We start from the raw sequence: 26,819 nt of genomic DNA, 5'->3' as shown, positions 1-26,819 counted from the left end.
GGAGCACGAACCGTGAAAAAAAAAAAATTCGGGAGAAGCCGGCGAGGTGGTTCCGGGAAAAGCCGGCGAGGTGGTCGGAGATCGGGAGAATGCCGGCGACGAGAGGGAGAAGGGGGAACGGGGGAGGAGGGGTTTAAGGGGGGTTTGAGGGGTGTTTTTTTTTTTTCTTTTCAAAACGAAACGGAGGAGGAGGAGGGGAGTGTATGAGAAAATTTCAAGGGCAATATGGTAATTACACTAAAGGTTAGTTTGGGTATTTTTTTTTGGTTTTTGGGGGGTGTCCTGAGCAATAGGGGGGTGTATATAGAACTACCCGGAATCCATTGCCAAGAAAGCAAGAGAGAGAAATCCACCGCCGAAGGAGGCGTTCTCGCTCCGGATCCTTCCTCTGGCTAGCTCCTCAGTTCTTCCACTGCTTCACCTCTGCGACCAGCTAGGGTTTCGCTTTCAGTCCCCGGATCAGCGGTGGTTAGCTTGGAGGTCGAGCTCCGAGAAATTTGGGGGCTCTGCGGCTCGTTTCGTGGATAGGATCGAGCTGCCACTGTCGGTTTGGTGTTCCAGGGTTTGTTTCAGCAAGAAAAAGCTCGTTTTGATTGCAAAGATTTGGTTTTTAGCCTGGAAAATGGTCCGAGGATTTGAAAATGGAGGTTTTGCTGGGTTTCGGAACGGCCGGGCCAAGAGAGCGGTGGTCTCAGCGTCTTCAACGAGGAAGATTCCCTTCTCTGTGTGAATTGATCTCTACCGCCCAGTTGGAGGGGTTTTTGAGGAAAAGTTGACCTGGGATTTCTTCTGTTAAGCTCTTAACACGAGGGAATCCGGCTCTTTGGATGGAAATCCCTGTTCTGAAGAAGAAATATTTCATTTTGCGTTGATTACTATACCAACAGTAGCCCAGAGGAGTGAAAAATTGCTCATTTAGTTTACGAGCAAGCGGAGATGGATGGTTTTTCACCTATGGATTGCGGAAATGGGGGTGCAGAGGATTCATTTAATCTTTCAGCACTCATGAACTTTGATGGTTTTGACGAACCTTTCAGTCCTTCGACTGCAGACCAGATTTACTCTGCCTTGAGCTACTCAGCTGCTGCTCAGTTGATGCCTGGGAATTGGACCTCCACTGGATCGCCTAACATCTTCGCGGCACGGAGAAGGGATGCCTTGACTGGGGATGTCAACGTGTCAGCTGCCGCTTTCTCTAGCAACAGGGAGAAGGTGGCTTCCCCAAGGACTAGTATGCAGTTTGCGTTCTCCCCGAATTCTTCGGGGATGGAGGGAATCAACAGGAACAATAGTTATTTTGCTTCAGATGACATTTCCGATGAGGGAGCCAGTTTTGTTCCCAGGCCCATAGCAGATTTTTCACTTCCTGAGAGGATGCTCAAAGCACTGTCCTTGTTTAAGGATTCTTCATGTGGTGGAATTCTCGCTCAAGTTTGGATGCCCATCAAGCAAGGTGATCAGTACATGTTAAGTACCTCTGAGCAGCCCTTTCTGCTGGACCAAAGTCTTGTTGGCTATCGTGAAATTTCAAGGCAATTTACATTTTCAGCAGAGGAAGTGCCTGGCTTGTTTCTTGGGCTTCCTGGACGTGTATTCATATCCAGAATGCCAGAGTGGTCCTCAAACGTCGCCTGTTATAATAAGCTGGAGTACTTGAGGTTGGATCATGCGGTTAGTCATGGAGTCCGTGGATTGCTTGCGGTGCCAGTTTTTGATCCCTCTAAAGGTTCGTGTTGTGCAGTGCTTGAGCTTGTTTTGACAAGGGAGAAATCCAATTTCGATATGGAGATGGACAAGGTTTGCCGTGCCTTGGAGGTCAGTGCTGGTTTCTCATTCTTAAACATTATTTTTCTGTCTATATTTTAGTCTCAGGTGGATAGAGTATGCTCACAAATGTATTCCTGTTGGAATCATGTCAGCGACATGTTTGTCCGCATCCAACATGCTGCAGGTTTTCTATGGTATATGGAATATCACATATCACAAGTCATATTGGTAACACTTTAGGTGGATAGAGGATCTTGTACCTGATAGATGTTAGCATGTGGAGTTGTGGACACATGAATTCATATTTTTGGCCAATAAAGGGTGGAGTGGAGGTTTTGTTGTTAATTACTGATGGTGTGTTACTCTGTCAATTTCATGTTTTCACTGTAGCAAAAATAGTGGCAGATAGGTTTCCTAGGTGTATCTCTCCTCATAGTGTGTTGCTAATAACAATGCCCATATAAGGATATGCATATCTCTATTTAAGTACTTCTACTCAGATCTACATGTGTTGAGATTGATGAACGGAAGCATATTTGCATAGCTTAACATGTATGTGTACAAATGCATAGTCATATCTGATATTCCTTCTTTTATCACATATTGCAGGCTGTAAGTTTAAAGACCACAAAAGTCCAGGCTCATCAACAGGTGCAAACTAATTCCATGTCATAATCATATTTATATTAAGATAGAAAAGAAAGCCTTTTTTTCAGTTTTTGCTTTTTAACTGTTATGATTCTCTGTTTTCTTAGAATGTTTTACTTAATTTGCAGAACCTCACAAAAAATCAGAAATCCGCATTCACAGAGATACTGGATGTTCTGAGATCTGTTTGTCATGCACACATGTTACCTTTGGCACTTACATGGATTCCCTTTGCCTATGATTGTGGTAGCATGAATGAATGCATAAAAGATGATGTTAAGGAGGTACAGTCAAGTTTGAGAGAAAAAAGTATGCTCTGCATCCAGGAATCAGCCTGTTATGTCAATGATACAAGAATGCAGGGTTTTCTTCATGCATGTGCCGAATGTTGCCTTGAGAAAGGACAGGGAATTGCTGGAAAAGCACTTCAATCAAACCACCCCTTTTTCTCTCCTGATGTAAAAGGTTATGACATACGTGGGTATCCCCTAGCACATCATGCTCGTAAATATGGTTTGCATGCTGCTGTTGCAATCAGGCTCAGGAGCACATATACTGGAAACGATGATTACATACTTGAGTTCTTTCTTCCAGTCAGTTGCAGAGGTAGTGAAGAACAACAGCTTTTATTAAACAACCTCTCATGTACCATGCAGAGAATTTGTAAGAGTTTGAGAACTGTCTCGGATGCTGAAATATTTGTAGCTGATGTAACCAAAGTAGGCATTAACGGCGGAAAAGGAATAGGCTCCTCCTCAACTGATGTCTCTGCGAAGTGCTCTCAACTAGTGGACAGTGATAATGAACTAACAACTGTGAAGCATTTTGAAAATCAAAACATGGGATCTAACGAGCAAGGAGGAGATTCTCATCACGAGCAGGTGTTGGTCTTTGTGTTAATCTTCTTCTTCTTGTCATGTTTTCCCAAAGTTTCGATGAGCAGTTCGGTTTCAACCAGCGTATGCCGAACTGGCCCATACTGGCCAGTACGGGCCGGTACAAACCGGTCCGGCCAGCTACCGGTACGCCGGAGCCGTTGAAACTGGTACAGGCCGGTTCCTTGCCGGAGACGAAGAAGACGAGGAGGAAAAGAGAGAGCCGGGGAAGAGAGGGAGGGAGCCCACCTTCGGCCGCCATCGGAGAGCCACGGAGGGGCGTCGGAGGCCGGTGGGGGGCGGCGGAGCCTGGCGGGGGACGGGGGAACCCGCGGGGGCGCTTTTTAATTTGCGGATTTTTAAGTGAAGTCGGCAACCGATTTGCCGACTTCACTTAAAATCCCCAAATTAAAAAACGCGGCCGCGGCCTCCGCAGCGCCCCCGCGGGTTCCCCCGTCCCCCGCCGGGCTTCGCCGCCCCCCACCGGCCTCCGATGCCCCTCCGCGGCTCTCCGATGGCGGCCGAAGGTGGGCTCCCTCCCTCTCTTCCCCGCGCTCTCTCTGGTTCTCTTCTTCTTCCCCGGTTCCGGCGGGGAAGAGCTTTCCGGTTCGTACCGCCCGGAGCACGGTACGAACCGGCCCGTACCGGACCTTGGTTTCAACCATCTCTATTCCTTAGATTTCTGGTTTAATTTCCCTGCAACACATAGGCACCATACCTGCATGGATAATGCGTTCTAGCAATAAATGGAAGCCTTATGAGGTGTATGTAGGAACACACTTATCGCAAAATATATTCACTCTGTTATCATTAACATATAACATTTTTTTTGCTAGAGGACTTGTTGTTTCGTAGTTCTTATGACCATTTACACTCTTGATGGTTTATTACTATTAAAATTTGTAGTATACATGTTTCCATGACTGAATGCTTGCTCGGATGGTATCACTACTCCTTGGAACTTGAGCAAGGGGAGAGGGTTTCGATTTGCTTGGCGTCCACCCTAGAGGGTTGTGGTGGGTATAAGGTAGAAGGTGGGGGTTAGCCCCTCCAGATTTCAAAAGAAAAAGTATACATGTTTCCTCTGTTGTCATAGGCAGTTATAACTTAGTTCTGAAACATGCGATCATAGTTGGTTCAAACATATGCATGACCCACTAATTGTTTCAGTCAAAATGTATGTCTGGTGAAGTCCAGATCGAAGTGCTTGGAATTAATCCAATCCATGAAGATTCAACTGATATGTTTTATTTTTAGGTGAAATGTCTGGAACCTTAGGCTAGCAAAGTGGCTTTGAGATTCTAAAATTCTGATTTTTCGATTACTGGCTTACTAGCACAAAAGCAAATGAGGCAGATTAAGGAATCGTGTGTATGATAGGTTAAGACACTAAGCAAGCTAATGTGGAATATTTGAGAGATCAATGAACGAAGAGGAACGAAGCTACCTTGGGTATTTTGGTATGATAGATGGTATCAGACACTTTGTCAGATCTTAGATTTTTCAATACTCAACAGCTTGATGATGTATGGCTTATGTGAAATGTATGCAAGTGCATATTTTTTTGACTTCATATTGATTTTTTTTTTCCCGAGGATTTAGTGATGATATATTTCTTTCATAATGATTTTAGAAGGAAAAAAGGATAAACCATTTGTATTATGTAGATTTTTTATAACTGATAGAGCCTAATATATGACATATACATTTACGGCACATATTGTTTTATAATTTTTATCAGCTATTTTTTATGATTATCCATTTATTTGTTGCGTTAGTTTGTGTGAAGGCTTTAGATAATTCAACACTTGCACTTATTAATATGTATATAATTGGCTTAATGTTTTTGTTAAAAATGTATTTGCTTAAACACTTGCTCCATCAGTTCCAAGTAAGAGATGAAAGGAGACAGTATTTGGAAGGATGTGAGGAAGAAGCAACAGAAGTAGGAATAGTTATATCTTCTTCTATCATCATTTTACTTTAATCTTAGCAAGTCAGATTCATCAGGATAGTCATTCTTCCAAAATTTCTTTACATTATAACAATAATTGTTGTGATACTATCGTTGAAGCTTAATTATGAAATTTCTTCAAATTCTTCCTATGATTGTGATCCACTCAAAAAGCTTAGAAACAATATTCATTTGAATCCTTTTACCATAATTTGCCTAAACCTATCAAAATGCTAGCTATTAGTTTCGAATCCTTACTTTCCTGGCTGTTAAATTATATATAAAAAAAATGTTTCTTAAGATATCATCTCAAAACAAATAAGTTTATGCTAATATATAATGTGTTGATGCTGCAACCTTTTTAATGATCTCTTGTTAAAGTGTGTCATTGGAAGTGGACAACTTTATATTCATTAACAGACATTGCTGCTTGGTAAGTTTTAAAGATTTGAAATATAAGAGCACAGTGATTAGGTCCAAATAGCTCCAAACATATTTGATGCTCTATTCTGGCATCTGTTTATATGTTGCATACTACGATACAATTGTTAACCAATATACTGCTGATGGACATGATTGTTTTGTTTTCCGTTATTTTTTATCTTTAAAATGGTGAAATTGTGGTTGTAGGATGAGTAACATTACCCTTCAGTAGCATATTTGGTATGGACAATTAAATTTGTCTTGTGTTACTTCTATGATTTGGTTAAGATCAATGATAAGTCGAAGAAAATATACCAAGGCAGTTGCTCATTCCATTGGTAGCATCTGATATTATAGTTATAATTTTAGATTATTTTTTCCATATGATTCTATTACAGCATCTCACTTCCATATTGCAGTCAAAGTCTAGCTCAATGAGACATAAGGAAAAAAAGTGCAGTACGGCTGAGAAAAATATCAGCTTAAGTGTTCTTCAGCAATACTTTTCTGGTAGTCTTAAGGATGCTGCAAAAAGCATTGGAGGTTAGTTCTTGTCTGTCCATTTTTGTTAATGTATTACTTAGTCTCCTAACAGAAAATATGTTCATAGCTCATAATAGTCTTCAGCATAAAGCTAAAAATATGATCTCTTTGCTAATATAATCTCTTATAGATGGAGAAAATTAACTACAGATTTATTAGTTGAATTAAAATAATGGTAATGCTTATGTTGGTTGGAGACATTCTCATTAATATATTTTGATCATCATTGTGGCAGTTTGTCCAACAACACTGAAAAGGATATGCAGACAGCATGGGATTTCAAGGTGGCCGTCTCGTAAGATTAACAAGGTCAACCGTTCACTGAAGAAGATCCAAACTGTGATTAACTCTGTGCAGGGAGTGGAGGGAGCATTAAGGTATGATCCTGCTTCTGGGTGTCTTGTTGCTGCAGTCTCTTCACCTCAAAAACCAGCAATGATGACATCAGAGTCATCTGGCCGAGCTTATATGCCTGTGTCTTCTGCTCATGTTGAAACTGAACAATCTATTGGGAAATCAGAACCGAACTACTCTTCCGTTGATGTTCACCAACGAGAGACTTCGGGCCAATTAAAATTCACTAATATGCACAAATGTGAAAAGGATGAATTCCCTGTTCCCCCAGATGGCTGCAGCAATGAGTGCAAGTGCACTTCTGCCAGTGGAGGACTATTACAGCAGGCCAACATTGAAGGTACACCATCATGGCCAATATATTCCAAAGATATTTTCCATAGTTCTTATCTTACCAAAGAAACAGGCTGCCAACGCGCATTTGGCAAGGGTGACTTGAGTTTACAGAGCCTTGAGTGTCAGATTATGTCAAGGGGCTCAGGTTGTATGACACCAATGGATGAAATGAATGGTAAAGTAAATGCTGATGATGGAATCATAGAACACAGCCATCCTTCTTCTTCCAGCATGACAGACTCTTCCAGTGGTAGTGCGTCAAGTTGCCCAACATTCAACAAAAGGTCAAAAAGTAAGGCATCTGTTACTGAAAAAAGTGGGCCAGTTATCACAGTGAAGGCTACTTATAAAGATGACACTGTGAGGTTTAAGTTCTTACCATCCATGGGTTGCCACCATTTGTTTGAGGAAGTTGGAAAGAGATTCAAATTGTTGGCTGGGACATTCCAGCTCAAGTATATGGATGATGAGGAAGAGTGGGTGATATTGGCAAGTGACTCTGATCTGCGGGAGTGTGTTGAGGTATTGGAGTATGTTGGATCCCATAGTGTAAAGCTTCAAGTTCGAGATGTTCCTTGTGTTATTGGCAGCTCAGCAAGTAGTAATAGCCTGCTAATGGAGCCATAAGGCCTTAAAGAGATAGGAGCATGCATTTAAATGATGGTGCATCAGTCTTTCTGAGTTTTGTTGGGTGGATATCTTTGGATACTTGTCTAGAAGTAGGGAGGGCTCGTTGGGGGATCTATACTGCAAAGGAACATGTGTACATGTTGTAGATGTAGGAATAGATATTGTGGGTATTGGTTGACAGGATAATTAACAAGCTACTTGCTATGTCTTGTACGCAACTAGCACTTTCAGTATCCTATACACAGTTACCAATGTAAGTATTTTGAACTTTCCATCTTGTGCATTTTTTTCTCTGCAACTTTCAATTGCCCCTTGCTCCAGCCGTATTAGATGCTTGGTTGCCAAAATCAGGAATGGGTGCTGAGTGTGTCCTGGTGTGGCTGCTGGAAAGTGGATACTTTAGAAACAATTTTTTAAGAACTCTTAGGAAGCTGGAGCGGGTTCAAAAGTCTCAGAAGATTTTGAAGCAAGTGCATTACATTAGGTAAAAGATTCCAGCTACTAAGGTTAGATGTCTACAAATGCAAACATGAAAAATCTCATTTTAAAAATCAGTTTGTAGACTTACTTTTGTCTGCCTTGCCAGATATTTTTAGTTTAATCACATCGATATGGAGGCTGCTTAGTTTGAATTCGAATTTCATATATATACTTCATTGTATCTGGATGAGAATTGGATGTATGTGACTGTAGAACCCATGTTATCTGATTGGAAATCCTGCACATTTAAGCTTTGCTCTTCATAGCTGATGAAACCATTATGTGACTTCACTTCTGGTTAACCATGTTCGCATATTGAAGGATAGAAACCTTTTTCTTGAAGCTCTTCACTGTCAGAATGTTATTTTAAATACTATTGCTGACATGCATTGCTAGCACGGAAAAAGCTAAATATCCCTGCTCCACTACCCTCTAAGTTACCCATGTTGTCGTGGCACTTATGTAATGGCTAAATAAACTGCCCTTGGGCCTCATTTAACATCCACCTAACCTCAGTGTACTGTACCAGTCTGTGACTGTCATATGGGTCCCGCTAACTGAGTAGGTAGTGGAGCTGGTGAGGTAGCAATACTCTGCTAGAATCACACCTTAGAAGTCAGACCTGTTTACTGTTACTGGCATCAAGTGATAAATTCACATCAATGGTCTTGCTAAATGTGTTTCTTTTTATTTTACCTGGGAAGAAAATACCTATACAATTTGTTAAGTAGTGTTGGCAGATGTCTTTGGTGAATGGCTATGGTACTGTGTCATGCAACTGGCTTGCAGCGTGGACTAATCCTTCTTTTGTGTTTCTAAACTAACAGTTAGAACTTTTTATAATTTAGTCAACGAAGTGAAAATTTTCCTTACAAATATGCATATTAAGTATGCTGGCAAACAAGGAACATAAAAAAGAATCTCCAAAGTTATTTGAGTTTGTGATGTTTTAATATTTAAAGCAGTGTCAATCTGCTTGCACAAAATTATTGTCACAATACATATCTCACAATGACCATGGATTCGATGATGCTACCAAATGTTTCACTTATGCAAGCTCGTCTTTATGCTGGGTTATCTTATCTGGGCATTGGAGTAAAAGTATTTCAAGTATTATGACTGCGATATGGTTGTCGATTATCTGAGGAATCAAGAGCAGGTAACGTCACCCAGGTATGCTTGTCAATTATCTCAAGGTATGATTGCTAGCTTCTCAATACATTCTAGAACATCAAGGGTTGGAGACCTCTATCAAGTCTCTTGGTACCACCTTAACATGCTGCTAAAGTCTCTTTGGTGGTTGTGCTTGAGATCTAGGTTCAAATCCTACCTACACCTGGGTTGGATGAGTTAGGGGTATACTTGAGTGAGGGCTAACTCCTCTGTGCAAGCCTTGTCTATGGGCCTCTTTCTACTAAAAACAGAACAATATTGATTTTGATCACACAAAATTTATATGTATGGCCTGACTTCCTTACAAGTGTGTCCTTAGTTAAGTTGGCTGGTGCCTAGTAGTAGTTGAATAGTGGCACAAAATTCCTTTGCACCAATAAGGTTAGAAAAAGAAAAAATAAGGAATATCAAAATTATTATTTGGTCTGGGGTTCCAATTCTCCAGATATATTTAGTAATTGTTAAATGTCTTATTAAGTGACCCAAACTACCCTTGCATGATAAATTACTTGATTTGGGGCTGTCACAGTGTCTTTTTACATGCACTTTTATTTTACCATTTTGCTATGTGCTTGGGGACTTTGTGTAAGCATGCATTGGATGCCTTGACCTTTGAAAGTTCCAGCAAGTTACCTGTAGTTTCATCACATAGCTAAACACCTATACCATCAACATATTATATAGAAGATTCATGTATATATTAACAATAAAATGATCTATAACCCTGTATATAAACCAATTACACCTTTTCTTATGTGATAAGGGAATTTCAAAAAAATATATAAGGGATGTCTTGACATCTGAAAGTTCTAGCAAGTTATATGTGGTCTCATCACATAGCTGCACTGACAATGAATTATATAGAAGCCATGCATATAGTAAACAATACAATGATCCACAACCCTAAGTTCAAAGCAAAATTCTACGCAATGTATATCCCTTTTGTTATTAACTGGCTACATGGATAGCGAAATCTGGAACCCTTCCAGGATAATTATTTCTATTTTAAAAAAACTGATTATTAGTTTATATTTTATAGATGTTACTGCAAGATGTCTTTCAAATGTGATTCTTCACAGGTCTGTAAGTATGCATATCCTGTTAGGAGATCCTGGTAATCTTTGATTCTCAACTTTTGGCATGATTTGTTTCTTGCAGTCATTTGTAGGATAGATCATGATGGATCTTTGCATGCTGTGAGGGCTTTTTTGCAGAGCTTACTGAATGCTTATTGCGCATGCTTTGAGAACAGCATAAGCTATCATAGTTACTTATGTTTTCAATGAACAGCAGGATCCCATGATTCTGCAAGAACCAAGCTTCCTAATACTGGACACTTAATTTTTGGAAATTTTATAACTCTTAACATTTTAATTATTGAACACAACATAACACTCCTCGTTACTCCATAAATGGAGTGCGTTGTTTACATTTTTCCTGAACTGTCTACACTTGGAATATAATTAATATTTTATAGTGTCCTGTGAAGTTTCAAGTAGATTGATTATATTGTTGATACTTGTCCTATCGTGTTGCAACTTTTCATCTTTTTTTGTCATATAATATGACAGGAAGCTTTTTTTAGCATTAAGTATTATCTAGTTAATTTAGTATAATATTTTCTTACATTGACATATACTTACATATTAGTAATTGTATATTTATTTGTACTGTGTGGAATTCTTTCTATTTAAGTTCTTTGGAAGGTTGCTGCATTAGGCACTTCATTTAATTTTACACTTGGTAGCCACATGAAACAATACATGTATTTATGTGCATAGCATTGATAAAAGTCATGAGATTCTCATTAGTTTTTTTTGTTCTCAAAATAGAAAAGGGAATGGTTGAGTCGGACAAGAAAGTTTATTTGGAAGGTACAAATCTCCTATTACTTTGAACTTTGAAGGTATGGGATGTCTGAAATAAACAGAGAGGGACAAGAAGACTTACTCCAAGACTTAGAAAGTTAACTGAATGCTGTGGAGATAATATCAGGTAATGATGCAGAGGTCCTCTTGAATCACCTCCCTTTACATGGTCTTTGTGTGGGTTCTGCAATTTTGCACAGGAAAAATCACTCAACACGCTTACCGTATTTTTGTTTGTTCACAAGGCATTGCAACTATGGTAAATGCAAAGTTCTTTCATGGTGTCTGGTATACAAGCTGGATCCTATACAATCTCTTCTACAATACTTTTACACAATTATGTATCACCACTGTTTCTACTTAGTTTTGTCAGGCTTTCATCATTAAAAATTGGTTCCATTTATTCAATGGCTATGATAACATTGCTTCATTCTCTTATTTTCATCTAGCCTAGTGCAATTCGTAATGTTGCTTTTTCTTATTATGCCATCTCTCCCCATAGTGACTTATGCATTCTTTGTGACGTCGGGAAGGTGTTGAACTTGGACTGAAAATTTGAATGAGGAAAGGGGATGTCATTGCAACCGATTGAGGCGAGGCAGAAACTTCACTATGGCACAAACGACATAAGAGATTAGAACCTAAGGGCAATGGTGACTCACAGGCCAATAGGGTCTAACAGGGATGGAGGGTTGATGAAAGAAGAGTAGGGTGGATCACTCTCTTCCAAGGCCAAAAAACACCATCTTGGCCGGTCACTCCAAGGATACAACTCTCAAATGCTCACAAACTCTAAGAATCCACCAAAAGGAAGGAGAGAGAGAATAGAGAGAAGGCAAGGGAAGAATAATTTCCACAATAGAATTTCCACCACTCATGGATCTCAAATATGATTACAAGAGTAGCCCCAATAAGGGTATTTATAAGTAGTACAAGGGGGCTCTTTTTTTTAACTTTCTAATGTGGGATTCCAAGTCCTATTCTAACACAAAAAATCCTAATTACTATCTTGTCTAATAGCATCAAAAGTTCTCAAAAAAGAAGTTCACAAAAATCAAAACTAACATCAAACTTTTCTAATGAGACTAAACTCATGCTAGGTCCTGGGACCTATGCGCGCCGGGATCCACGACCCGTGCTGTCAAGACCCATGACCCATGTGGCAGCACGTGCGCCCTAGGTGCTCCAACGTCATACTCCTCAAGCTCGTAAAAATTCGCCATTGAGTCTAGATCTTCTTGGTCTTCATATAAGGCGATAGGCCAATTATGTTGAATGTTGTAGATACTCCATAATCTTCAGAAAGTTTAATTTTGTAAGCATTGTTATTGATGTGTTTCAGAATTTTGAAAGGGCCATCTACTCGAGGAGATAACTTGGCATTCTTGGAAGAAAATTACTATTTCCTTAAGTGCACCCAAATAAGGTCACATTCTTCAAAGACGATAGGTTTCCTATGTTTGTTGGCGTGACGCTATTATTTTACTGTTTGACCGAGCATAGCTCTCTATCTGAGAAGAATCAGGCGAAGTGATAGAAGGCAGAGTTGATGTAAAAGTCGAGACCTACCTCCTCAAGAATTTTAGCTTTTTCTAATTTTTTTTTGCTAGTGATGTCTATTTTAGAAAAGAGAGTCTTACTAGAATTAAAAAGAGAAATCCGACCCAAATTATATAAGGACGGACCTCACTATTATAAGTAGAAGCTATATATCTCGTTTTTTTATCATCAATGAAAGAAAAGGGGACTTAAGCTTTACTTTCGCAATTCTTCTGTCTTCTAGTTATTTTTTGAGAGATTCAAGTTGAGCGGATTGAAGAAAATTTTTTTTCTCCTCGATCGGATCATGGGGGCTTGGGGCGACGATCCATCTTCAAGGGTACTAGGGTGATCTTCATGCCATTCTTCTCAAAGGTATTGGTATTGAATAGCTCTGTGATCGTATCGCCATGGACGTCGGAACAATATATGACATGCATCCATAGAAATAACATGACAACATGCTTCATCTTGATATCATTTTTTGATGGATAATTGCACCAAACAATACTTTGTTACCTTTACTTCGTTTCCTTAGCCACTGCAATTTATAAGGACAAGGGCGATCTTCTGTAAGCAATTTCAGCTTATCGACCATCAACATGGCAACAAAGCTTCACCTTGATCTGCATGCATTAGCTCTTCCTCGCTCGAGCCTTCCTTATCCCACTTGACCGGCTGATCTTCTTCTCTTTTGTGCACGATTTTTGTTTCACCAAAGAGACGAGCTTTTTATTTGGGCAGTTGGCTGCAATATGCTCGAACTCTTGGTACTTGAAATACTTACGAGGATTAGAGACAATGGCGTTGGAATGGCTGAGGTTGCTGAGGATGCCCTTGTCCTTCTTTTGAGGTGGTTAGGATGTGCTAGCTTTGGAGGATACCGATATTTTTGACATGGACTCTCCTGATTAGACGCTTCATCTATATACCTTGGAAAGCACAAATTATTTGTTCTTAGTTGCTACTTCTCGACTTTTATTGCCAATCATATCATGTCGTTCAACGTCCAATAGGGTTGGAGTTGCACGATTTGCTTAATTTTTGGCTTCAATCCTCCAAGATATCGCGCTATATTTTGCTTTTCGAACTCCTTAATGTCACACGTTATGAGGAGTTACTCGAATTTTATTGTATACTCTTCTCCGGTTATATTATGTTGCCAAAGATTGTGGAGCTTAAAGAATTTATTCTGATGCTAATCTTCGAGTAGGAACTTACTTTTGAGTTTACAGCGCATCTTATCCCATGTTCGGATCTTACCACGTCCTTTATGCTCACATCATCATCTTAGATTTTTCCACCAAATTGATGCGTACTTCTCAAGCTTGATAGTAACTAGCTTCACGTGTCGATTGTCGGAAACTTGGTTAAGCTCAAAAACTTGTTCCGTGGTGTGGAGCCAATCAACGAACTCAATAGGTTGCAAGTATCCTTCAAAATTAGGGATGTCTATTTTGATACCAAAGTCATGATGGTTGTGATGTGATCTTCATTCGTGTTGGCGATGGATATGTTTTTCGCTTGAGATGCTCTTCTATTGCAGAATGGATTGATATCTTCCACTTTTTCATTGGAGCACTCGCTTTCATCGTCAAAGGGCTCTCTATCATTGCAATCCTGGTGATGTCGATGTTCATATTGCTCCTATTGTTGATGAAATCGCTGATTTTCTTATTGAAGTTGTTCAAGCGAGCAGCGCAATTCATTTAATCCGATGTCTCGTAGATCTTGCTCACATTCAACAGGCTCTCTGATGTTGTTGGGGTAGGGCGGCATCTTAAAACCATGCTCTGATACCAACTGATGACGGGAAGATGTTGAACTTGGACCGAAAATTCAAAGGAGGAAAGGGTATGTCGTCGCAACCGATTATGGCTATGCAGAAATCCCAATACGACACAAACAACATAAGATATTAAACCTAAAGGCAGCAGTGACTCGTAAGCCAGCAGGCTCTAACAAGGATGGAGGGTAGATGGAAGAGGAGCACGGATGGATCACTCTCTTCCAAGGCCAAAAAACAACCTATTGGTCGGCCACTCCAAGGATGCAACAAAAGGAAGGAGAGAGAGAATATAGAAAAGACAAGAGAAGAATAAGTAGTATAATAGAATTTTTACTACTCAAGGTTCTCAAATATGATTACAAAAGGAGTCCCAATAGGGGTATTTATAAGTAGTATTAGGAGACTTTTTTCTTCAACCTTCATATGTGGGAGTCCAAGTCCCATTCTAACTTAAAAAATCCTAAGTACTAAATTTCCTAATAACATCAAAAATTCTCAAAAAGAAAGTTCACAAAAATCAAAACTAACATCAAATACTAAATGCATGTTGGGTTCTGAGACCTGTACGGCCAGGACCCGCAACCCATGCAGCAGCATGTGTGCCCTTGATGCTCCGGTGTCACTTTGATTTAAATTATGTCTCGCATCTTAGGATTTTGCTTATAAAAGAAGAGAAATCTTTTTTTTTAATGAAAAAGAGGAGAAATCTTTAACATTATGTTTTAACATGAGTCTCTTTTCTGATAATTTTATTGTTATCCTCAGACAAATGTATGACTATTGCTCTGTAAATACTTCCCCAGAAATTTGCCGACAAAAATTTAGGTCTGAAAGCTAAAGGGGATTGTGCATTTGAAGAACAACCAAGTTGGTTAGGTGACAGGAAAATTACTCAAAACTGGGAGGGAAATGCTGGTGGTGATCAGATGATGAAAGGAGGAGCTTATGTCAAAGAGGAATTTGATTTGTTGAACCAAAAGAATGGTAACCTTGATGAGGTTCTGAGGCCGTAACATAGCTCCAGGCGTAATGTAATTTAAAAGAGCCTGTTGACTCCTTTCGGTATTCAAGATTTAGTGAACTATGCCATTTGGGCATAGAGAGATACTCTAAGTTGGCTGAGCAGTTTCTCTGGAGCAAACCAATAAAACCTTATATTTCTGGATTACGCATCATTAGTTCTGGATTACACATCATTAAAGAATTTTGTGCTTAACTAAGATTGCTAAATAGAACTTATAATTGGTTTTGCTACCTGGTAAAACCAAGTCCCTTCTGTATGTATAAAGCCAAAAGGGTAGGAAGGTGGGAAACCTACAGATCTTTATAAGTGGAAATCTGACAGGAACTAACATTTGCGACAACCATGTTCTTGTTTGCTACTACCAGTCAAAGGGTGATGTCTTATCTTACTTTGGAATCTGTTGTCCCCTTTACCGAGTTAATCCTTAAGTTACAAATTCGATTTCATCATAGTCATGATATTGCTTTTGGTGTGTTGTTATGATCTCTATTCTTTTGGAATCTTCTATTAGTATATTTAAAGAGGAGTGCAAAGATAGACATACCTCTCTTTATCAGATGAAGGGGTAAAATGTGTGGAACTTCATGTTTTGGTCATCTGTAGTTTTGAAATTTTGTTTTTGTTATGGCTTTAGCTTTTGACTATTTTTTTCTATTGGAACCGTTTCCCTTTGTACTTCAGAAATCTTCAAGTTATATGTCATTTTTTTTGTAGTTGTGCTGCTATTGTTGTTGTTAGCTCTTGTGCAGAATTTTTGAAACTATGCTTATTTTTGTATAAAAGAATCCAGAGATCGGCACATGCTAATTTATGATAGAATTAAGTGGAATGCTGCTCATCAGCTATATTGTGGTTACAACCACTCTTTCTGCATAAATTTGGAAAATTTTCCATTTGATGAAGCATTGAAGCCAACAATTTGCTATGGATTAGGAAGTTGGAAATTTTGATGGTGCAGACAAACAAGATGGGCATTGAACATATCAGAAAATTTAGGTGGATGTATGGTAAATAACAGAGACAAAGGTTACAATACATTGACAATGATAAGAATCAAACTTATTGAGATTAGAGTGGTGGGAGCACAACCTAGATTGTGGTATAGCAACAGAAATCAAATGAGGCCTTTAGAAGGAGAAGAGCTTAATATTGTTTTATAAAATATTGAGTCAGGATTTGATAATTGAATATGCAAGTTTCTTTTTGTGAAGGCAGTAGGTGTATAGATGGATTTGGCTATTCACAATTTTACTAAACGGACTTGTTGCCTATGATATATTGTGGAGCATCCAAACAATTTTTTTAGCTTAGCATGCTGAACAAGTTACAGCCAAGAAATCCTTGGATTAAGCTGTAGCAGCTTTATATTGGAGCTTAGGGAATTATTTTTTCTCTCCCTTCTAATTAAAAAAGGCCTCTGTTTCCAAGGCCTTGAAGATCTTAATGAATGATCTCAATGGATAATAATGGTGTTTAACGGGGGAAGGGCATCTTGACTTTTTTGCCCCTCCATGGGTTTTCCATGTCCTACAAATGGACTGAAGGCCTTGATTGGGATGACTTTTGAGGATGTAATAGTATACAAGGATCATTCTTGAATCCGCTTGCCAGTTTGATGGGAATCTAGCTCCACCAGTTTGCTTTACTTTAAAATTTTCTTTTATTATTTTTTTCAGAATCTTGTTGAGATAATATCAGACGATATCTTTTTAATGTAGCATTACAAGTAGCTGTTGCTAGATGGTCAATCAAGTCACAGGTAATATTCTTGCCTGAAGCATGTCAAAACATTTTTACTTCAAACATTTTTTTGATCTTGTTAGCATCATAGTGTACCTTCATAATTTAAGTAAAACAATTTCGAAGAATAAGACTTGTCTCCAAAGGAATCAATAACACGTTGATTGCGATGGAAGGGCTGAAGGCGGATAGAATAATAATATTTTGGGTTTCCTCTGCTAGATGGTCGATCAAATTATAAGTGATGGATTTTGACTGAAGTTTCTCCATGGCATCTTCTCTTGAGCTATTTTAGGTGAAAGGTCACGTATTTGTTATCTTCTTTCTGATACATCAAGGTGCATGAAATTATACATTTACATATATGTATATATCAAGGTCGGCGAGATTGTCTCAAAGCATCCAGTTTGGGGTTGTACTGAGCCGTACCAGCAGCGAACTGGAATGGTTCCAGTCTTCAAATTGATAAACCGACAAAAAGAGGAGAGGGAGAAGGAAAAAAGGAAAAGAGAGAGAGGGGGGAAGGGAGGGAGAGGGAGAGCGACAAAGTGAGAGGGAGGGTGGCGGACAACCGGCGGAGGGCCGAGGAGGGGCGAAGTAGGGGCTCCACCCTCTGATTTTTCTGTTTCATTTAAAATAAGGGTCCCGGAGGGGGGCGCTTTTTAATTTTGAAGAATTTAAGTGAAGTCGGTAACCCTATTGCCAACTCCACCTAATTTTTTTTAAAATAAAAAGATTCTTTTTATTTTGAAAGAAATTAAATAGAGTCAGCAAGAGAGATGTCAACTTTACTTAAATAATTCAAAATAAGAAAGGGGCCCCCTTTGGGACCCCTGTTTCATTCCAGAGGGCAGAGCCCCTCTGCGCCCCTCTACAGCCCTCTATGGCCCTCCATCGGCCATTTACCACCCTTCGTCTCTCTTCCTTTCATCATGCCTCTCCCTCTGTCTTTTTTATTTAAAAAAATTAAGTGGAGTGGGCAATAGGGTTGCTGACTTCATTTAAATTCGTCAAAATTAAAAAGGAGTCCCTCTCTGGAACTCCTGTTTCGTTCCAAGGGAACCGGAGGGCAGAGCCCCTACTCCGCCCCTTCGCGCCCCTCCTTGGTCCTTTCCGGCCCTCCATTGGTGGTCTACCACCCTCCATCTCTCTCCCTCTCTTCCTCCCGCTCCCTCCCTCCCTCCCCTCTTTCTTTTTCTCTCTCCCATTCTCCCTCTACCCTGCCCTCTCTGCCGTGTCAAGCCGCGCTCCGCTGGCCTCTGTTGGCCTTTTTAATCCCTCCCTCCCCTCCCTCCCTCCCTCCCTCCCTCTCTCTCTCTCTCTCTCTCTCTCTCTCTTCCTCTCTCCCATCCCCCCCACCCCACCCTCTCTGCAATGTTTTATACGCTTGGCACAAAACGGTACGGGAGCATACCGAAATATGCTGCCAGGCAACCGGCACAGGCCCTGGTTTCAGCATAGTGATACTTGATATGTATATGTATGTATTAATGCTCTACTGAGCAAAATCTTTCCGACCAAACTTTAACAGGGGAATCCAACATATCTAGTTGGCAAGTAAACAAATGTGAGCAAGTAGTGCTCTAGTTTATTTATGCGACTAGATTCTTAATTCATGATTTAAGATTATAGTCTATTTTGAGAACCATTATCTCAAATTTAATTATTAAAGTTCCTAGGATCACTCTTCCCTAAGCTATACTCATTACTACTAAAGCACCGTTACTTCTAAGTGCAGATGGAGATTCTCTGATTGGAGGACAGTAGATTACAAGGCAGCCTGGGAAGGGAAGAAGAAGAAAAGCTCCAAAAGCTTCAAGCACTCTGTATCATTCATGAGACCTAGAGTAGCAGATACGCATCTCACAGCAGCTAATTCCTTCATGGTGAGTTCATAAATGCTGGGGGACTTCTTTGGCCTTTCTTCAAAGCTCTATGGAAGTTGGAAGCACGTAAGAAGATCAAAATCCACGTGGTTGGCCCTGAAAATTGATTGCATGCTAAAAAGGTGCTTGCGAAAAGGAGGCTGGCAAGTGAGTGGTGGTGGCTGCCTCTGGGATTGCAGTTCTGAATCCATTAATCACCTGCTATTGCACTGCCATTTTGCTAAATTCGTTTGGTGCTCAGTAAAAGATTGTTTTGATGTGAAAGGAAGGCCCTCCACCCTGCTCTCCCTCTGGACTAAATGAAGAAATCAGATTTCGAGAAAGAATAGGCAAACGTGAGATCAACTCCAGAAGAAATCTTCCAGCTGTTCAGGCGAGAAAGATCAATCAAATTTACCTTCTAGGAAACTGATGCTCTTCTAAGACTAGTTAGAAGCACCGGGAATTTGTTTATAAAACTCTCCTTTTAAGCCTAGGCAGTGGGCAACTCTCTCCCTTTGTACTACTACAGGTTTATTTGATTCTAATTTTTTTTTTTTCCAAGGGTTCGGAAGTAATCTTGTTTCCTTTTGCTCTTCAGGAGATCCAATCTGTTTATAAATTTTACTTGAAAACAAGCCCATTTATTCTACAGGTATCTTTAGGAGACTCTCTCTCTCTCTCTCTCTCTCTGGGGAAAAGAAACATCTCTAGAGCTAATTGAGGAGAGAGACACTGCTACAAATTATCTATCAGCACGAGGTAATTATGTGAAAATTTTTGGTAATTTACAGATATATTTCATTTTCATGCTGTGGTCAGGTAATTAGTCTACTTCGGTGATCTCTCTCTCTAATCTCTGCCTCATATTTCTGATGCGACCTCAAGGAATTTGAGCCTCAAACGCTTGGTACAAAGAGACACCATGGCTTGGCCTATTCCAGCATAAAGCCACAGTAAAAACAGGGATCAATGATCTTACGTAGGGACAGAAATAAAGAAAGTGACCCTTGTACTTGCAAGTTATATGAGCTACTTAGCCTTAACCTGATGAAAGGGTACCCTAATAAGCTCCTGGAGAAGGGTCTCTGAACCCTGATATATGCTGGGCAGAAGAATAATCAAAAGGCTAATCCTCGAAACCAAGGTTCAAAACAACAGTTAAAATGGTTTTGGTCCCACCTCTGCAGCATTATTACATATATTAACGAGGAAAAATATAACAGCCATTATAATAAATTATTTAGCATTATACGACCATAATAACAAAAATAATAGCTAATCTTTCCATCTGTAGTTTATTTTTTATCACATAAACAATGATTGAAAAACCACACCGTCTCTTATGGCCTGTTTCTTTTTGTTATAACATCATTATAATGGCCATTACGATAGTGATTTATTTTAACACTAAAGATTTTGAAAGAGTATCCTTTCGGGGCGAATAACTGTTGTTGTAACCAGGTAATAATGATTTCAATGAACATCTACTAATATTGGAATAATGTTATCATTAATACCTGGCCGTAACTTTTTCATTATTTAACAATAATAATACTCCATAAAGTGGAAGTCTCATTCCTAGTTTGGCCCTACCGATCGTATACTGCAGATTTTGGAAGTCGGGTGGCTTAGCCTCCCAAAATCAAAAACAAAAAAGTAAAAAAAAAAAACAAGGGACATGGTAGCCCCGGCCGTGCGTGGTACATAGAAAGAGCTAAAAAATTGCACACAGACATGATTTCTGTTAAAACTGATTATGGGTCAGATTTGGAAATAAAAAATATTAAATTTTATATAAGACCTGCCCGAAGCCTGATTAAAAATAAATAGACCCAAGGCCTGGCCATGATCAACTCTAATTTCAGCAATTTTCAGCTCTGAAAATCCCATTACGACCGGGGATGGTTAGGCAAAAAGAAAGAAAACTAACAAGTTTCTGGAGATGCCGTGTGATTAGAGAGCGAGCGGGCGAGAGAGAGAGAGAGAATGCCCATACAGAGCATTGTCCATAACTAAAATTGAGTAAAAGCACAAACGCAAACAAAATACCACAAGATTTAAGACTAGCTTCACTAATATGTGTAACTCCATAGGAGAATACTGAATGCTAATTCACTGCTTACACTGGAAGAATCAGCTGCTCCTATCCCATGAACAATCTGATTCAGTCTGCTCTTCCGCTTCTATGAGGCACCTGGCGGAGAAAAAAATGCTTACAAATTGCTCTTGACCCAAATGATCAGAGAAATGATCCTTTAGTTTGGAGCTTTAAGAACTACCTCATCTGATTTCGAACACTTTCACTCACCTTGTTATCAGCACGATCTACCAACCTGCTCCACCATTGCTTCAACAAAATCTGACTAACCGTTAAAAATTATTCATGGGTTGAAGCATTGGACGCATACAGTAGATTCTCAATATCCATGAGATTAAAATTTTGGTGTCCTGAACGACTCCATCACTTTTCCTGTCTGTGGATATTAAAATTTTGGTATCTTGAATGATTCCATGCTCCTTTTTCCTGTCTGTGTATACTGTAAGTGAAAGGCCTATACAATCAAGGCTATTGTGCAAATCATGGATGACGCCAGCTCAGGTCCATATTGGAAAGGATCCAAACTCCTGCAACACAACATCCGGAAAGAAGAAAAAGCATCAGATTTTGCAGAAAGATGTACCTTGGTCCTTGGAAAGCACTTTTTACAGGATGTTAACAAAAAATCATAATCATAACTGTCAAGCTTTATGAATTCGGTCACTGCAGACTTCTCTAGGTAATCTCAGGTAATTTTATTAATGGGAATGCGGAAGTTGTTGGTCTTGTTTTTTTTTTTTTTTTTTTTTTTGAAAAGAAAAATCTGCTCATGCTATAATTACTTAAAGTTCTAATTCTTGAAGATGCACCGCCCCAAATTCTTCTAGAGATGCTCAATTAGAGAGGTACGACCAAGGAGGCAAAACCTACTTCATCATTCTTGATTCTTTTAATACAAATCTTAGCACCTGTCCTTGAGCCTAATTTAATGTTCAAAAATTAGTACGCATGTGCATGCGTATCTATATATCAAGTACCTAGCATTGATGATAAAATACCTATAAAATTAAGAAAAATATATGAAAGTAATTTAGAAATCATATTCTAATAAGTTTAGTAGAACATTTTGGAACTTTTAAACAAATTTTTAAAATCAAAAATTAAGAAAATATGCATGGGCTAAGGATATGTTATATACTTCCTGAAAGCAATATCGATCCTCTCATATAGGTAATCTGTGAGTACATTCCTAGGGAGCAAAAAATCTCTGGCGCAGTTCAGATGCCTCCTGACGTACTGCAAGCACATGGAAGTAGAATGATTTGATAACTCTTTTTAGCTATTCATAGTAGAACATTGAAACCAGTAGACTTGATTAAAATAAACTAAAAAGGTAGAGAGAGGAAAAAAAAGAGAGCGAAGCTCATAGTAATTGCAACAAAGGAGTAGAGCCGTAGGTTGAATTTTTAGTAACTACCTCTTCTACAATTAAAAAATAGACAAACCTATTAATGTTCTATTTTTCATCCAATTAAATTTGCATCAGTCCAAGAGTAAAATAACGTAAATAAGAAAAATTGACCAAAAACTGCATCAAACATGTGTTTGGTTAGCTGCATCTCTTCTACAGTTGGAAACCACACAAACCTACTAATGCTCTGAGTTCATCCAATTAAACTTGCATTAGTCCAAGAGTTAAAACACATATATAGAAAACTTGACCAAAAACTACATCATACATGTGTTTGGTTAGCCAGCTAGCCGTGCACGACAAGTCAAGCCAAGTAGCACATGCATTTATTTTTTGACCCGAAACCCTACAAGTCCAACTTGGGTCCATTTAGCAAGATATTGAGCACAATGATCTTCTCGAACTAAAATAGACTTATTTTGAAATACCAATGTTTTAGTGTTTTTTTTCTTCAATTTAATCTGCCATTCTGCGAAATGACTAGCACCAACAGAAATAGCCTACAAATGAAGTAAAAGATTGGAAAATTAATTAAAAAATTAAAACCATCTAATGCTGAGCCGCTACGCTTGATTGATATCAAATAAGAGAGAATCAACATGAAAAGTCCCATTCAAATTATGATCGCTAGAAATAGCGCAAATAGCGCTGTACAAAAGGTAGGTAAATGGCATCAGCTAAGGAGCCATTTACATTTACCTTACCAATATATTAAATGAAATGAATGACCCACAAAAGTTGAAACATTCTTTCTACAATCGTATGATAGATCTACAAATTTTGTTCCTTAGTTTGTTGGCTGGTGTGGGGGATCTCCGTGTGGGACTTGTTTTCTATTTGAAGCAACTTGTTATACATAAATATTTGAAGGCACTGTACAGGCATAAAAACAAACTACTGGCATTCTCATGTGAACACTGGTTGACGGTGCAACACCACTATGAGAGCAATTTATATATCTGCTCTGGTTAAAGAAAACAGCTTGAGATAATAGGAACATATCAACTCTTAGACTGGAAGATGAAAGGAATGGTAAATGATGAGAAGATGGAACACAAAGTGGCGGTCTTCAGCTACCCTGAATCGAGGGAGGAGAATCTGATGCCTCATGCATCTCAATGACACAATCCTTGTACTTCAGAATATATGCACGAGCTGCTTCCAACATCTGCCCCACTTCTCTCCTGTACTGCAGCCAAGACACTTGAGATGTCAGCCCAGAATTAAACATTTAAAAAAAACTAGAAAAGAGAGCCCACTATGTGCTAATCAGCACCACTTATTCTACAATGCACCATATGTTATGGAAATTTGGATATGTTAAAATGATTTTTGTTGAAAAACAATGAGACTGCAGTTCATGTGCATCCTGCGAGCAGAGTTGCAAGAGAGACAGAATGAAGAGGAAGTAGCATAAGAGATGCACACCTCTTCAGTGGCTCCAGACTTTATCTTAGACTGTATAATGCACCATTTCTTGAAATTTACACCTGCAAAATGCCCATAATTCAGTAAAGCATCAAAATAGACCCTATGAAAGACTAGAATCCAAAAGTATAATGAATGATCTGCAAGAAAAAGTTATTAAGACAAAGAAAAGGATGCATACATAACTTACCAATTCTTACATCCAACAAACAGGCAGTCTCAGAATTTGTTTTCAGCGACCACTTGGAGTGAATCTGTAACAAATGAATTAATTACAATTTCCTTTCATCAAACCAAATCTTTTGCCATATTCACATATTTAACCATGAGAAATCTTAATGTGTTTTGGAATTTAGATATTACAAATTGAAGTCTTTGGAACTTTCAAAATTTAAATATCTGGAGATGATTTTGGCTGCTGAAAAAGGATTAACAAGGGAGGGAATAATGAGGGCCAATATGACTCCAAAAAATCTACTTGACACCAAAATCTCTGATTCCATATTTTATGGCCTACTCTTTTATATCAAATAAAAAGTTCATGGATTTACCTCATAGAATTGTAACTAGATTCTTAATAATACAAGCAAAAAATAGTAATGGATCATGATAGACTATAAGAAGTCAAAATTTAATAGGAATTCATAATGCTTGACCAACCAGCATGAGAAGTCAGCATCACACAAGTTCAAACATGTGTTTATCCATTACACAACAACTATCAAGCCCAAGTGACAGGAGCAAGTAAATTTTAATATTTAACATGAGCAATCAACAACTATTCCTAAGATATTTCAACTGAAGATTCTGTAAGGAGCTTCTGCAAATTCTTTTTAATGGATATAGAATCTGCATGCAGTAAGAAAATTATCATAATTATACATCGACAAATCTTTGGAGCGCTACAATTTATGATTTGTAAGACCAATTTGACATTATTGATTATGTGGTTTGAATAAGTTCAAAGAAACAAATCTCCTTTTAGTGTTAAAATTTCCAAAGAAAAGCTTTATCTAAGTTCATAGAAACTAAACATGCTATAACAGGTTTAGAGAGATCCAAATATTTGTAGTTGTTTTGTTGTAGACTGTTTTTGATGTTTACAATTGGTTCATTTGCAGTCATAAGAAACGCGTTAAGTCCTGAAAGTATAAAATCTACAAAAACCAAGTTTATGCTCATTAAGGATTACAAAAATTTGTTGGTGAATAGTTTCTTCTGTATGAGAAGCAACTACTGTTCCTCCACTGCTTGCTTGGTAGTGACCCTACAACAACCTAATTACTTGGTGCTGAGACCCCAGTAGATCTCAAGATGAGATGTGCCAAACTCTTCTTAAGTATACCTTGAAAAACTCAAGATTAGCACCTACAGTGGAAGCTTAACATAAATTTGGGGACAGATTTATAAAACATTTTTTGCAATTCATCCATATCAAGGGTAAGCTCAGTTTTCATTTCTATATTTCCAGGTTAAATGAAGATGGGCATTAAAATTAGACAGCAGCACCAATCAATTGCACAGCAATATGTTGTACAAAGCATGTCTGTGAATTATTAAATACCTCAAAATAGGAACCAAATGGAACATCATGTGCCTGTTGCACTGTCTCGTAGACCTGAAATAAGAATATTTGGGAAAGAAATTGGTAATTTGCATTGGAAAATATGCAAGAAATTGTGAAAAATCATGATACGTTAATTGGAACAGACTACAGTCGATAGCTGTTTGTTAAGTAACTCGATCATACCAAGGTTCTCTTGTCACTTGAAAGAATAGCATGTTGTCGCTCCATCACAGCAGTGTCTGGAGGACACAAGGGACTGCGACATAATGATCTGAAGGTCACTTCACGGACTTGACCATCATATTCATCAGCAACGTGCCACTGGCTCAACTGGAAAGAGCACCCAACTGGAGATTATTACATACCACTCTAGATATCATTTGACCATCATCATTATCAAGTCATTGAATTATGTATGCTCTATGCTTGATTGTAATTCTACCACTGCTCAAAATATTCCTAGCTGCTTCCATATGCATCAATATCATGCAGAAGCTGCATCAGTTACTGACATTCACAGCTCCAACACCCCCCAACCAACACACTAAATAAAAAACAAAAAAATCAAGTTATGATGGATAGGAAATTGCAAGGTTAGTTAAGCATAGCACAGAATTTCTAATCAATACTTCTTGCTAAACTTGATATACATTATTTAACCGTTCCCTAATAGCTTAACCTTTTGTATAAAGTGGTTAGTTAACATTGTATTAGAGAATAAAGAGCTGTGACTTTTTTATCCCTCAATGTACACGGCCCAACCCCAGACTGATACTGATTCCTGTTTTCTGAAAAAGGCCATTAGCATAATTGGTATGGACTGATATTAACTGGTATGGCATGATATGTAATCATAACATGACTAACACTGCTGATTTATCCCTTTCCTCATCTTGTCCAAATTGGCAGCCTTTCTTCCAGAGTTTTAGATCTCAACTTCATTGAAAAATACATGCAGCTATTAAACCTCCTATATTCCACCAAGCTTACAAAGGCCCTGATTTCTGTGCTTAGGGATAGAATCATTCCAACTCTTTCACCATCGAATTTTACTACACAGCTTGCTTGGTTGATCAAGAGTTCCAATTACATCAAATAATCCCTTATAGAGATCATCAGTTGCTCTTAAAGCCAAAATCTTCCTCTGGTTGGAAATTAACAATAAAATACATACTGAATAGAACATCATGAAAAGCAATTTGTTACTACTATTTCCCTCTTTACTAGAAAGCTACTAAGAGCACTTGCTATGAGTTGGTAAGTTATCAATACTCTAGGTCTATTTGACAAGCTTTTAGGCAACA

General features: G+C 38.6%; 2 protein-coding genes across 13 annotated transcripts in view; one reads left to right on the top strand and one right to left on the bottom strand.

Moving 5' to 3' along the window:
• Positions 1–321: 321 nt before the first annotated feature.
• LOC103714958 (protein NLP2-like) lies at positions 322–19,660 on the top strand. Of its 6 annotated transcripts, XM_039133671.1 has the most exons (8): positions 322–1,815; positions 2,377–2,418; positions 2,544–3,296; positions 6,087–6,210; positions 6,446–7,783; positions 7,882–8,014; positions 11,016–11,178; positions 18,882–19,660. In XM_039133671.1, the coding sequence occupies exons 1-5, from the start codon at positions 937–939 to the stop codon at positions 7,525–7,527; spliced, it is 2,880 nt and encodes a 959-aa protein (XP_038989599.1). In that variant the 5' UTR covers positions 322–936; the 3' UTR covers positions 7,528–7,783; positions 7,882–8,014; positions 11,016–11,178; positions 18,882–19,660. The 6 variants fall into 6 exon arrangements, with proteins under 6 accessions (XP_038989599.1, XP_038989597.1, XP_038989598.1 ...); XM_039133669.1 differs by having other exon boundaries at positions 6,446–8,014; positions 18,882–19,599; XM_039133670.1 differs by having other exon boundaries at positions 6,446–8,036; positions 18,882–19,599.
• A 1,197-nt stretch (positions 19,661–20,857) lies between these two features.
• The window catches only part of LOC103715994 (BAG-associated GRAM protein 1), a 28,292-nt gene continuing 22,330 nt past the window's right edge, over positions 20,858–26,819 (bottom strand). The window contains exons 14-21 of one of the 7 annotated variants that reach the window (XR_005514871.1): positions 25,699–25,845; positions 25,513–25,566; positions 24,139–24,202; positions 23,949–24,010; positions 23,598–23,709; positions 22,248–22,345; positions 21,320–21,636; positions 20,861–21,205 (exon numbers count right to left, since the gene is read on the bottom strand). Coding sequence is in view for 5 of the 7 variants with exons in the window: in XM_026807758.2 (XP_026663559.2) it covers positions 21,590–21,636; positions 23,598–23,709; positions 23,949–24,010; positions 24,139–24,202; positions 25,513–25,566; positions 25,699–25,845 (486 nt within the window). In the remaining 2 variants the exon portion in view is untranslated. Of the gene's footprint in view, positions 21,637–22,247; positions 22,346–23,116; positions 23,710–23,948; positions 24,011–24,138; positions 24,203–25,512; positions 25,567–25,698; positions 25,846–26,819 lie in introns of those variants that run through there. The other 6 variants (XR_005514870.1, XM_039133666.1, XM_026807758.2 and 3 more) reach the window with 6 other exon arrangements.

Source organism: Phoenix dactylifera, chromosome 14 (assembly GCF_009389715.1).
Source record: "Phoenix dactylifera cultivar Barhee BC4 chromosome 14, palm_55x_up_171113_PBpolish2nd_filt_p, whole genome shotgun sequence".
NCBI lineage: Eukaryota > Viridiplantae > Streptophyta > Magnoliopsida > Arecales > Arecaceae > Phoenix > Phoenix dactylifera.
Note: the sequence above shows the minus strand (reverse complement) of the source record. Positions and strands in the feature narration are given on the sequence as shown.

Excerpts from the sequence above, each read along its gene's own strand:
- LOC103714958 (XM_039133671.1), top strand. The coding sequence starts at position 937 with ATGGATGGTTTTTCACCTATGGATTGCGGAAATGGGGGTGCAGAGGAT. Across the intron at positions 3,297-6,086 it reads GAGATTCTCATCACGAGCAG|TCAAAGTCTAGCTCAATGAG; the intron begins GTGTTGGTCTTT and ends TCCATATTGCAG. Across the intron at positions 6,211-6,445 it reads TGCTGCAAAAAGCATTGGAG|TTTGTCCAACAACACTGAAA; the intron begins GTTAGTTCTTGT and ends TCATTGTGGCAG.